Source organism: Empidonax traillii, unplaced genomic scaffold, assembly GCF_003031625.1.
Source record: "Empidonax traillii isolate 1590-97213 ecotype Southwest subspecies unplaced genomic scaffold, ASM303162v1 scaffold627:size381796, whole genome shotgun sequence".
Taxonomy (NCBI): Eukaryota; Metazoa; Chordata; class Aves; order Passeriformes; family Tyrannidae; genus Empidonax; species Empidonax traillii.
This window is the reverse complement of record NW_020955820.1, coordinates 265,325-279,181: the sequence shown is the minus strand read 5'-3', so window position 1 is coordinate 279,181 and position 13,857 is coordinate 265,325. Positions and strand designations below refer to the sequence as shown.

Below are 13,857 nucleotides of genomic sequence, written 5' to 3'. Positions count from 1 at the left end.
TTAGCAAATAATGTTAACAGTGATTTTCCTTGCATCCCTAATTTGCTTTAGTCTGTGTAACAATTTCTTAGTGTTGCAGTTAAGTTTTCAATAGTTACCTGATTTTCTAGTTTGATTACGTGCACAAATTTGCTTTGCTTTTCTACTTCATTAATTTTAACGCTAATTGCCACTTCAGGCAAAAGAAAAAAAGAAAACAAAACCCAAACACTTATCGTTTCTAGCATCATTATAAGACTTGCTTTTAGAATGTTTTCTTTATACTGAGAGAGACGTTGTTAAAGGATTTATTCCTGTATTTTCTGTCCAGCTGTATTTTTATTTAGAGAAGGGGGCGGGGGGGGGGAGCAGGATTTCTGAGTTTGCACTGATTGTAAGAACTGCTATAAATATTTGAGGAACGGAAGAGTTTATTTATAGTGGAGTGTTAGGCTGCTAATGAAGGAAATGAAACAAGGCTGAGAGAATTGGAGTTATTTTTCTGGACCCCTCTAGTCCTAAAAATGCCACGCTAATCTGATTTGCTTCAGGAAAACTCCATTGTAAAAGAAATTAATGCTTCCTACTATTAAACAGATCTTGAATATTTAACTTTTTAAAAAAACTGCTATGGGGAGGTGACTGAAGTGAAGCCATGAAGACATTGTGAAATGTAGCTGAAGTGGTTCATGGATCCAGAGCATGGGATAGCCTTTGTCTTGATCCAAAATTACTTCTTGAGGGGGTGAGAACAGGATGGGTAGTTGCATGTTCTGTTCTGCTGTATTTCCTCTACTGCTACATAAAAAGTGGTTCAGAACCTGGATGAGAGAGGGGCTTTCCATGTGCTTCTCATGCTGTTCGTGTGGGCATAGGCTGGGCCAGAGCATGGCAAGGAGGGAGTGAGAGCCAAGAGAGCCGTGTCAGGGTCTGGGAAGAACGATCACTCCACTGGGCTGAGAGAGACACTCCCATTTTATGCCGTGTTTTTTGGACATCACTGAGTATTTGTACTTTGACAGGCTCATTAGAGTGGGAAATCCCTGCAAAGTGCTAAATGCTTTTTCTGACTTTTGCTGATCCACATTTACTCATTTTTTTCCCCCTCCTCTTTGGTTAAGATTTCAGAACTGTATTCCAGTTGTAAATATATTTCAGTGGTTTCTGCGACAGTAACAGCACAGTTCACCTTGGCATCACGCCCTGTAAGTTTTGATGTGCTGTCTGACAGGTAGGTGTGCTTATCCCCCTTCTAACAAAAGGGGAGAGATGAAGGATGATGCTTCCAACAGGTCTTCTGTCCTGCTCTGTCTGGCTTCACTTCTGGTGTCCAAGAATTCAGAGTTTGCTGATCGCTCATAGTAACTCAACTCGAGGTCAAAAGCGTCTGATGAAAATTTGGTCCCTCTGCCTTGCTTGACGTACACAAAACAAAGGTTATCTGTGGTTAATTACTGGGATTTTGTCATAAAATAAATACAGCAGCAGACTGAGCCCTTTACAAAACTCAGGTGGACACCTGCAGCGTGATTTCTTGCTTGTGAACTCTTGCTTCAAATAATAAACGCGAGAAGCGCTTTGCCCGCGCGAGGGGCTGCAGAAGGGGGGGCTCGCTTTCCAAGCAACTGATATTTCTGGGTGTGTCTCTCTGAAACAGGGGCACCTTACTGGACACACACAGACAAAATGGAGAAGAGGCTGCACGCCGTGCCAGCGGCCAACACCGTCAAGTTTCGTTGCCCGGCCATGGGAAACCCAACGCCGACCATGCGGTGGCTGAAGAACGGGAAAGAGTTCAAGCAAGAGCACCGTATTGGAGGGTACAAGGTGAGGTCTCGTGATGTGGCTGTGTAATTTTTGTGTTCTTGACCAAAACAAACAAACAAAACAAACAAAACCAAATAAAACAACCCAAAAAAACCCCAAACCTAAAAACTTGCTGAAGTCGACAGAAAATCTCTCAATGGCCTGGGATCAAACGTGGAAGCAAAAAAGAGGAGTTGTTTTCTTCTGAGGAAGGGTGGATGGTTTCTTTGGCTGTTACTGAGCACAAATTCTGTGTGTTTTATTTTGTTTGTTTGTGGGTTTTTTGGTGGTTTTTTTCTTTTTTTTTTTTGTTTGTTTGTTTGATTGGTTGGGTTTTGGGGTTTTGTGGTGTTTTTTTTTTTTTAGTTTGGTTGGGTGTTTGTTTTTTTTTGTTTTTTTTTTTTTCCCTGAAATTCAAGCTTGTAGCATAGCAATGCAGCTAAGGATTATTTATAGAGAGTTATTTGGAAAACTAAAGGCTGACTTTACAGAGCAGGTTAAGACTGTTTTGCTCTATCGATTTTCGGCTGCACTGTTGAGCATCCGCTCTGGTGAGTGTGGGCAGCTTACTAAAGGAAGGGTTGGAAGTCAAAAGTTATTATTTTCTATAGAGTTTATGGTCTGTGAAACTGAAATGGGAAGAAGAGTTTGAGGGAAAGTAAAGAAAGCAATTACTTGGAAGGGTCTGTTTGAATTTTAAACAGCTTCAGATTAGATGTCTTATTCTAAATCGGTGGTTACTGATTAAGAGAGAGTTTTAGGGAGGCCAGCTTGCTCTGTGTGTTAGTGCACGGACCTTTAACCTCCTGGTATCTGCCTAGGTCAGGTCAGAAGTCAGGATCGGGTCATCTTATCCCTCTCCTCACAAGGAATGGGAATGCGTGACTTTGATGGCAAATTGCTGTCCGAGCGCTCGCCGTCCTGCCCTGCATTTCTGAGTCACTTTAACCTCTTCTGCAGATCGGCTTCCTCGCGTCCCTGACACCTCAGCAACCCCTCTCCGAAGATGGGGGGTTGGTTTCTCAGGGAGTCACCTTGTGTCAGGGTCGTAAGGCCCAGCCTGGAACTCCTGCTGAGCCGCTCAGAGCAATTTGGGATGGCCATTAAGACAGAAGTTGACTCTTGCCAGACAATGTGGCCAGCTCGAGACTGAGTCCTGCCCGCCCTGTCCCCCACTGCCTTACCCCCATGATTGCAGTATTTTATTTTTGGGGTGCTGCTTGACTGAGCCAAGGGTTGGAATGCTTTGTGTGCTGTTGATTCAGAGGCTGCTTGGTGCAAAAAACACCAAAAACTGTTTTGCAGTGCAGAGGAGGACAAGCCTCAGCCTCCTTTCCTCTCTCGCTGGATTTACTGTAGAAAGTGTCAGTTTTTCCAACGTTTGTGTTAGTGGAGAGCGGAGCCCAGAAAATCTCCCTGCATGAGCGCTAATTATCTAAGTAGACTTTTCCATCTATGTTTGCTTACACCATAAATTACTGTTGGTTATGAGTGTACACCTGGCAACACCTTCTGCCTTTCATAACGCTGTGGAGTGTTAACGAATTGGCTCCAGCTCAGTGATTTTTGCCTTTCTCGGCGCTCTTTTAAAAAAAAACAACAACAAAAAAAGAGCCAATTAAAGAAAAAAACAAACCCAACCGAACTAATCCCGTCTTGGAAAATAATAGTAAGTGCTCTGGTACTAACTGGGACATTATTAACACTTTACATCTTGTGAAGAGGAAATGCAGATAGCACTTCTTGAAAACCACGAAGGAAAATGTGTGTCCGGAGAGGAAGGATGGAGATACCTGGTTTGGGAGAGTAAATCAGCCCCTGTGGGTCTCCATGCTGGCCCTGCTATCCTGTGTTAGGGAAGAGATCATTTAGATTGGGGTGAGGTCATTTAGATTTGTGCCCAGTAAGTGGCACAAATTAAATTTTTGTTCTTATGTATTAAATGTATACAATTTCCTGGGTGTGTGGGTACTCTGGGAAGAAACCACAGATGCCTTTTTCAAAAGCCAGCTGGGTTAGGGAAGTCTATACCTTTAATTATATGTCTAATTTCGTACGTCTTTTTAGTCTAAAGGAAAAAAAGAGCTAACACAGCTGAGGGTTTTAGGATTGCTTGTTGCTCAGAAATACTCTAAATTTTAAATTACCTGGTAGAATTCACTTATTGTTGTCAACTCTACCAATATATTCTATATTCTGTCATTTTGAATAATAATCTTTTAAGGTGGAAACTTGTTACCAGTGAATGGATGTTGAAGAGTGAAGGCCCTCAGAGCTTCTGGAACCTGTGTCCTTAACTTATGAGAGGGACAGGGTGAAGTCACTGTGGGCTCACTCAAAATTATACCAGAACAAAGAGAGAACTGTGGGTTTTTGACACCACTATACCAACAAACTTCTCAGGAAGGACTGAGTGTATCTGTGTTCAGCCAGGTATCACAGCAACCCATGGTAATTCCTGCCCTCTGGTTCATCCTGAGTCTGGGCGTTAATTATTCCTGTGGAGATACAATACTTTTTGGGTGACTACAATAGCTGGAACCAAACCTGGCCATATCTGATGTCTCCTTTTGGGAGAGACAGTCATCCCTTGAAGACTGAAGGGACAAGGCAAAGGGAAAGAAAAGGTGAAGCTTTCCACTAATCCTCCAGCCAGCTCTTTCCTGCCGCCTGGAGCTGAGGAACCTCTTCTTGTATGGTCTTTATCGGAATCAGATAGTGGCCTGTAGCACTTTGTCCCTCTGACTAGGAATGTCTTGAGTCAATTTGCACTCAGGCAGGGTAGCAGGAGGGTGTATGTGCTGGCCAAGATAGCTTCCAGAGCGAAATTCCTCCACCGTGACTAATTCCGGGTGGTGGATTTCAAAATCGATCCTTTTATGATTTTTCAAGATATGCCCAAAGTTCTTACAGAAAGGAGAATGGGATCAGTTATTGAATGCCTAAATCCCTTTTTTTTTTTTTTTTTTTTTTAATATCTGTCTCTGAAGTGATGATGGCTCCTGCTTGTGCCTTTAAAGGCATTTTTATACTTTCTTTGAGGTAATAATCCAAATCCTCCATGAGGGATCAGAGGAGCCTTTACTTTCCTGCACGCCACCCAGAAAGCAAATGCACTTCTATCAGCTGTTACTGTTTAGGTATTAACAGGTGTGTGTTTTCACCTATGCATTTTGATAACACTGCAGCCGTCTATTATAGACATTTAAATTCAGCCAGGTAAATACAGAGTAAGAGAAATTCTGGCTGCAGGAACAACTGCAGGAGCCCATGGCTTTTGCAGGGATGTTCTGCAGTTGTTCTCTTTTACCTGAGCAGTACCACTATATGTCTGAACTGTGCTGATTTTTAGGGAGAGTTGTATTGTGGTTTCTAATCCTTTTCTTTTGAAATTATCGAAAATTGACCCCTTTTTATTTTTTTTTTTCAACTAAGTGGCAACTTTTCGTGACATTAGCTGTTCAATGAAGACACATATTTTAAGAATAAAGACAGAGTTGTCCATTATTTTTCGTGTGATACTTCAAAAATAAAATGTTTCTGTGAAAAATTCCTTGCCCCTTCCTAAGCTTCTGACTGATATTTCTTGGCATTTTGATTCCAGTTTAAGTTTCCAACCTCCAAGCTGCATCTTAAGGGTGCAGTAGTGTGCATTTGGTATTGAAAACCCAGCTTAAATCTTTAATCTTTTGGAGAGCTACTTGGAAGAACTGGTCAAAAGTTTGATGGGAGAAAATTTGCCAAAAAATCGTGTCAGTAATTTGCTGGAAGTGTCCGTAACTAGTGAGTAAAAAGAAAAACATGCTGAGATTGTATTTGTTATCTCAGTTGTTTCGCAGATGATGCCACCATCCCCAACAAAGGAGAGTTTGCCTGGGCTTTGCAATGAATCTAGTTGAAACCAGAGCCATGACATAAATCCAGTTGTGTGACCATGTGTCAGAGCTGCTTTGGGCCTCTGCAGCAGTTGTTTAGCTTAAACTGAAGTGACTTGAGCTGTTGTTTCATTATAAAGATATTGTCTCTGCTCACCGGCGTTACAAGAAGGGAAATTGCACAAATGCTTTTTAATCTTGCAATCCTGTATATCCACTTGTGTCTGTAAGTTAGTTATGTTTTCTTATTGAATGCTAAACAATTTCTTGTGTTTTCCTGTCAAATTAATGACCTGCAGTTACTAATTTTTATTTTGTTTTTAACTTTTGTGGGACCATGATCTGTTCTTCCTGTTTTGCAGTCAAATCGGTTAAAAACACTTGTTCTCATTCTGAGAAGTGTGTTTTATTTAACTTGTAATAGCAAAAGTTCGGGTCACTTTGACCACCTCTCCTTCAAAATATCTCATAAAGAAGTAAAATATTCAAAATATGTAGCTGTTGTATTTGTTATTTACCAACTGTTGATGGCAGTGATTCTTCCTGACCCAAACTGTGACTTCCAGGGTTGCTCAGCGGAATAACGAGGCGTTAAAATAACACTGATAAACTCTTTCTGGCTTTATGAACTTATTCCTTAGCTCTTCATAGTGTGAAGAAAAATCAGTATATGGTTTTCAAGTGCGCCATCAAAAGGAGGGGCTGAGGAGAGAAGCCTTAAGAGAGAACCTTAAGCCTGGTCTGGCAGTGTTGAGGTTGTGTCACACAGTGCCCTGAGACAGTTGGTTAACACCCATGTTCTTCACCTGCTGCTGGAGTCTTGTCCATACTCTCTTTGCTTTTCCAAGCCCTAATATCTATATTTAGCTAATATTATTAGCCCGTGACTCAGCAATAATAGTAATATTGAGATTTTGAGCTAATTACTAGTTGAGGGAATTAGGAAAGCCCGGAGCCCCTGACAGAGAGAACTTTTCTTCCAGGCTTTGAACTGAAGGCACTTTTACCTCCAGCAGGTGTGAGGGCTAAGCTCTTGGCACTGGGATGCAGCCCTTTGCAGCCTTTTCCTGCTGGGTAAGGACCTACACAATAGTCAGGCACGGAGCAGGATTTCAGAGCTGCAGTTGTAATGATGTTTTAAGAATGTATGGTTACTGGAAGTGTCACTGAACGGTCCATAAATTTTTTCTCGTGTGCTGCACCGAATTACTACTTTCCATTTGGCTGATTAAAATGACTGTACCAGATTGTGCTTTATTCCATTTGCTGAAATATGTACTTTGCAATTGAGAAGTTGTACCTTACAGCTCCATAATGTCAAGCTTTTTGAGCGCTCTGTCAGAAATGTAATGCTAAAACAAGGGATTAGTGGATCGCCAGCAAAAGGTCATTTTGGGAGCCAACTTGTGATGCAGGAAATATATGTGTTCCGGATGACTCTGTATCCTTCCAGCATTGGGCTGGATCCTATTTTCTGTGAGACCAGTGCCAGTGTTCTTTCTGAGTTCAAATGGGAACAGGATCGGCACTTCTAATACGTTCTGTCTGAGGAGGATTGTGTGAGATAAATGTATATCCTTATGCTGCCTCTCCCTGAGGATTTTCTTCAGGCACTTGTCGTGAGGCAGCGTCTTCAGTCCTTTCTTGTGGTACCCCAGAGCAGCAAGAGCTCCACGTGTCAGGGGGACGGATCCCAAACATCACCTCTCGGTTCTCTGTTTCTCCAAAACAGGAGCTGTGTAATTGAGCTATTAGGGAAAGGTGGAGACACAGATGTTGAAGTGTCATATCCATCCTGTGTTGCTGGTGGGCAGTTATTATCAGGTGATTGTTTGGAGGCAGATGGGAAATATCCTGAGGGTGTGAATTCGCTTTTTTGAAAGGTAAGGTCTGATACAATGAGTGCTGCTAATTGGTGCCACCCTCAGTAGGACTGAGAGTGCACCAGTGTCTGCAGTGCCCAGAGCAGGGGCCAGGGCAATTTATAGCAGAAAGTGTGGAAGCTTCCACTGCTGCATCCGTGCCGTCCCAGATCAGGCATAAATAATTCCAGTGTCCAGCACGATCAAACAGGCACAGGGGAGGCTTTTAAATGTGGATTACACGAGGTTAACGATTCGGGGAAGCTGTGGGGAGGGAGAGGGTGGAGCTGTGCTAGTGAAGATCCCAGCCTCTCTCCTTCCACCCCCCCAGGTCCGGAACCAGCACTGGAGCCTCATCATGGAGAGCGTGGTCCCGTCAGACAAAGGAAACTACACGTGCATCGTGGAAAACCAGTACGGCTCCATCAACCACACCTACCACCTCGACGTGGTTGGTGAGTAGAGCTGCCCCTTGGAACACGGGGGGTTTTTCACCAATGAGTTTCTCTATTGAAACATTTAGGACTAAGCTGGTGCGTTTTTCATTAATTTTGGAGATGATTTCATGGCTCTCCAAAGATAAGATTTCACTACAGGGCCAATTGCTACATGACTTTATATATTCATCCGTCTCCCTCGTGTCTGTAGGATTAATCTACCCAGGCCTTGGCAAAGGTGTGATATCCATGTCTAATATCCACCTACAAGCTTACCATGACAACTAAATAATAAATGCTGATGCAATTTTAATCATTGCCGTTACAATTTAATTATTACTTTCACAGTTGTACTAACACGAGTTTTAATAACTGCACTTATGAAAACTGTCAAGCAATCCTTTCGATTGCTGTTATTATAGCTGAAATGTTTTTTCTTTTTTTTTTCTTTCTTTTTTGTTTTTTTTTAAATGAAAAGCTAGATATTGAATTTGGTGAAGCTAGAGCAGATCTGGGGCTTCAGGAAAGGTACTTGGAATTCGCAGCAGTCTAAGAGAGATCTGACTGTAGCCTGTTGTGTGGGCTCTGAGCAGTGCCTGAAACACAGATGATAAAAATTGTGAAGAAGTGTTTTACCTGAGGACAAATTCTAAACAGCTGTGTGAAGTCTTAAGTAGTAGCAAAGCTGTGGTTCAGCAGGACTATTAAACACAGGCTTAATAATGTTAACTTATTAATACCCAAATCCTGGTGACTTTATTAAGGCTTGCAGATATTTATTTAAGTGCTAAGCTAAATTAGGGCTTGAAACCTCAGAAACCATTTCTGCTCATCTCTGCTCTGGTTGATCAGCCTGGATGGGTGTGAGCAATTTTATTGGCTCTGGAGGCATTTCTGTCCACAAGGAATCAGTTCTAATAGGACCTGCTGGTAGGACCTTTGGGGATCTGAGCTATGGCTTCTGAAGTATGTCTTGATTGAGCTTTGCTGTCTCCAGCATTGAGATGATCTGAGCATCACAAGCCCCGTGAATAGAACTCTTGGTTTATCAGTATTGAAAGCAAAAGTTAACTTGATTAGTGAAAGCTGGTTTTGGCTGGTCACTGGCAGCTCAACTCCATACTTTCCCTGTGGAGAATGTTACTGTGAGTTTGCGTTTATATGACTGAAACAGTGACAAATTTTCATTGACCTAGTTCTTGACTGGTTTTACGTGAGTAAGATGCATCCCTTGCTTTTTTTTTTTTGGATGGTCTTTAGAAGTAGTGTCTTATTTTGTCTGAGACCCCCAAGTCCAAAAGAAAACAAGTGCCAGCTTCTCAGGCAGCAAGAAAGGAAAAGGTTCCCTGTGGTAAAAAGCTGAGGAGAGGCAGCCTTTGTGGAGCAGAGGAGGAAGAAGGATCATTTTGTGATCAGACTAAGGTGTTACCACCAGCCCTCGCACGTTTGAGCCTTCAGAGAACCACCCAGCTCACCTCTACTTGGTTTTAGGTAGCCAACACTGAAAGCAGTGAGGATTCTCAGGGCCTTGGCGGTATTTTTGTCATCCTTGGTGTAGAGTGAGCTATGGGTATGGTTGAGGTGAACCGAGTGACTGGCAAAGCCATTTTTTTTGTTTGAACACTTGTTTAAACAAAGTTTATGGAGGGTGCAGCAGCAACGGCTGCTGGGGGAGGTGGTGAGTTGTGTTCTGCATGATGGGGTTCTCTGCTGGCCACCTCACTGAGGGCAGGGGCTGCTGCCGTGGGCTGGGCTCCACTCAAAGCCTGTCCTTGCTGAAATGGAACTGATTAAACATTCCCTCTCTCTGCCCCTCGTTCCTTTCCCCGTCCCACTCTGGCATGTTTCTTGTGGGCCATAAATTTCCTCACCCGAGCAAATGTGTTCGTGGATGATGTGGTCACTTGAGCAAATATTTGTCAGAAGCCTTCTCACCTCCTCTCCCCCTCTGAGCCTTCTGAATGTCTTACATTGAGGAATATTTTGCAGAAGTTTATTTTTTCTTGCAGTAAATTACAGCGACCTGCATGAATGAATGGAATGGTAGTAGGGATTATGTCATTTATTTAAATGTCTAGTCCTTTCCTATAGAGAGGCAGAAAAGTAAATAGTGAGGATTTTCAAAAGTGACCGGTGATTTGAGGTGCTGGGTACCCGGCTGATGGCACCCAGAGGACCTTGCTTGGGTCCTGTGAGACACGAAACCAGAAGTCCAGAAATGACTTTTGGAAGTCACCACTTGCGTTTCAGAGTCCTGCGTTTTTAATGCTTTTACTACTTTTTTTTTTCCCATTTAATTTGGTGAGTTCAAGGGTGTAACTGATAGTTTACTTTGCAAACCCGTGCAGGGCGAGGAGCACCCTGAGATACCTTGGCTGAGTTCAGTGTGAGCCTCTTGAGATGCCACGTTGGGACTTTTAAACCAAATGGGGATGGATGTTTGAGAGCTCGGCCGTTTCTGTGTGGCTGAAAGCTTGCAGTAATTGTGGAGCATAAAATTGCTGAAGCAGTAAATTAAGGCTGGCCAGAAGGGGAAACTCTGACAGTTTTTCTAGTTGAGACAGTTCTACGGAGTCTATTTTATGCCCCTTTTTTTTTTTTTTTTAATGTTTTCATATGAATTTTCAGTTCCCACAAGGTTGTGGAGAGTTATGAATGTTTGTTTAGAGGCAATTGCGTATGTAGACCGCATCTTAGAAACTCCAGGTCGTAATTTTAGGTCAAGCACTGTGTAGAACACTGTCAGTTGAAAGCCTCTGAAATTACTTTTCCTATATGGTTTAACTGGTTCCAGAGCTGATTAAGTGTAAGTAATAGCAAATGGTATTAAACATGGTAACGTATTACACTAACATGAGCATCTGACTATATGGTGTAATGTAGAGAACCCTCTGATTATGTCACAGAGTTGGGAGGTATCCCAGGAAAAATCGTGCCAAATGGTGACACAATGCTAGTTAGGAATATGCCAATAACTTTCCAAACCTTGAACTCCTTCGACAATTAAAAGCCTGGAGCCAGCAGGGCTGAGAAGTTTTCAGTCAGAATGTAGGTGTGAAGTATTCTCGTTTTTACCTTGTAATTACTTGCAAGCGCTCTTAAAAGAGTCGGCTCAGATGGTCTCCTTCAATCTTACAAACCTGGCAAAACCCTTGCACTGATTTTTTTTTTTTTTTTTTTTACAATGGGAATAGAAAACACGGAAGAAAAAAGCAGCAAGTCATTGGCAGCCTCTCTACTGCACAGGATACTTGTGCACAGTGAACTGTGTTAGCAGGGAATGGCCCATTCAAGTTGGCCAGGATGTTCTGTGTTGGACTAAAGTTATTCTTTAAATGTTTGGGATACCCCAATCAATGGCCTTTTTTCTTCCTCCTCCTTTTCCCAACGGGGATTTAAGCAGGCTGTATGCAGGGCCTTGCTCAGGGTTTTAAGTGTGTTAGATTGCAGCAGTGGTGACCGTACAAAACTCCTTTGGGATGCTGGGGAAGGGAGAGGAGTCGATTTTAGCTTTTTATTAGGCTTCAATTAATATCAGATACTTATTGTCCAAGGCAGTGTGCCAGGGCACAGCAATTGCTCACAACTGAAATGCGTCAAGGCAGGGAGAAGGAAATGTCACTGTCCATTTTGGAGATGAAAACCCGGGCTGGGGAGTGATGAAATTTCTTTGCCCTGGGTCACACAGGAAGCTGGTGACAGAGCCAAAAAGTAAAAGCTGGTCTTTGAATCCTAATCCAGTACCTTAATTAAAAGAATGTTCTTTCCCTTGTATGGTTAAGCCCATCAGCTGCTTTCTGAAGTGCCTTTCTCTTCCTTTGTATTTAACAGTAGGTAGAAACTTGAGTTTTTGTAGTAAGCTGACTAACAGACTAACTTCATTCTCGTTAAGTGTGCATCAAGTCGTGCAGTCTGAAGGGAGAGCGAGCGCAAACGGAGTGGTTTTCACTCGCGAGTTGCGTTGTGGCGAATCCGGGTTTGCAGGGAGCAACGTGGGAACGCAGCCACCGAGACTTGTGTATAATTAGATCACTCTTGGATTGCAATTATCGCTGGAGTACGATTTTTTCGGCAGCGGCAGCAGCTCTGTTTGAGTGCGGGGGAACTAATTGAGTTTGTGTTTTAACGGCAGAGGGAGGAGGGTTAGGCTTTGAGCAGTCCTAGTGCAGGTAGCCATTTCTGCCCTATTTAGTGTCGTCATCCAGGGAGACAAAAGGTGGTTTGGTTTCAGATGAAGTCCCCCACGTTGCCTCGTTTACTGGGTTTTATAAGCAGCTGCTATAGCGGGACACATCTTCCAAAAATCCATAGGATGACCCTGCTGTTTACTCTAAAAATGAACATGTCACAAATACGTTTTTTTTTTTCTAAAGAAATCCTTTTGCAGCCAGTTTAGCTGTGCCTTGACCAGTTTTTCGTTTGCCTTATAGCCTTGCCTTTGGCTGTTTTTACTGAGGAGTGAGCTCCAGGGGTGGCAGAGTACCACGCAGTTGTCCCTTAACAGTAATTCGTATTTTCATATAAAACCAGTGTGAGAATAACTTCTCATCCAGAAAGCATTTTAAATGCCTCTCAGCTTAAAGCTTGTGCCCCAGAAATCTCATGTATGAGTGATTTTACTGATGGGCTGTGCAGAGAACCGCTTTTGTTCTGAACTCTTGGAGGTTTTAGAGAGCTCTAGGACGAATTTTATTCTTGTTTTTTACAGCACGTTGTTAAAAATCTGATTAAAGTGGAATCGACATTTTGCTATGGGTACTTCACTGTTTTTATTTCCCCTAGTCTAGGCAGAAGGAGAAACTTTTGCCTTTGTTTCTAGTCAAGTTTTATTTTGGGGTTTTCATGTGCTCTCACAGCCTCTAGCTGTGAACAGGGCATGAGCACATTTTTTCTTTTTTTTTAATAAGCCATGTTTCCATTTTGTCATTCCTTAATTCATAAAAACATATGTATTGTTGTTTGCTTTTTTTTGCTGAGCCTTGGTTTGTCGAAATAAAGCGCAGAATCAGTTCGACTTAACTGGAATTTGTTCCTTAATTTCCAAAGAGCTGTCTTTAGGCTTCGGGTTGCACACGAAAAAGGAACTGACACCAACTAACTACGTGCCTGGGACGTTGCATCACTGGTGTCTGGCAGGAGTTAAGTGCAGGTATTACAACCAAGCCTAAACTTGCATTTTTCTGGCAGATGTGCTCGTGGTTGTTGACTGGCTCTTTTACAGGGACAAGCTTTGGCTTGACGTCTTCACCCCAGCGCTTGGGGCGTGGGACGTGATGAGACAGGGACAGGAGGCACCAAGGAATCCAATCCAAGCCTGATGCTTGCCCTCGGGGGACTTGGTTAGGCTTAGAGGGGAAGATGATTTTATTTAATGTGCTGATAAGTGTGTGGACTTTACACCTGGCGCTGGGGCTTTTGGCGAGGTGTGTGTGCCTGAGGAGGAATTAGGCAGATTGTATGGTGCTGAGGGCTGTGGGGTTCTTCTCCTGGAAACAAAGCCCACAGTGTGATGGTTCAGCTGAGGGAAAATGAAAGCTTATGGGTTCCCCCCCCCACACACACACCTCTTTCTTAATAAGGTAAAAATATTCTAACCCCGTGGTTTTATAGCATTAAAGCTTCTGATTTCATTGGGGCAGCCTGGCTAAATCACATTTTATGGACAAATACTAGTGTCATTACTTCATCTGCTGGGTGAACAGTGAATTTGTCATGTTTGGAATGCTTCCTGCAGAGTCTGCTGGGGAGGACTGGTCTCCCTGTCCCACTTTCTGTCTTATTACAGCCCCAAGGCAGGTATTTCTCTTTCTTTTGATGAGTGATGAGCAGGATATTGTTTCAGCTCTGTTATTATAATTTTTAATCGTGCCTTCTAATTTGTGCAGTATCCTACTCGTG

General features: G+C 42.8%; 1 protein-coding gene across 6 annotated transcripts in view; it reads left to right on the top strand.

Annotated features, from left to right (window-relative positions):
* Positions 1-13,857, top strand: part of FGFR2 (fibroblast growth factor receptor 2) — a 77,713-nt gene that overhangs the window by 23,786 nt on the left and 40,070 nt on the right. For all 6 annotated transcript variants that reach the window (XM_027898885.1, XM_027898884.1, XM_027898882.1 and 3 more), the window contains 2 exons: positions 1,637-1,806; positions 7,854-7,977. In XM_027898885.1, the coding sequence (XP_027754686.1) occupies positions 1,637-1,806; positions 7,854-7,977 (294 nt within the window). The remainder of the gene's footprint in view (positions 1-1,636; positions 1,807-7,853; positions 7,978-13,857) is intronic.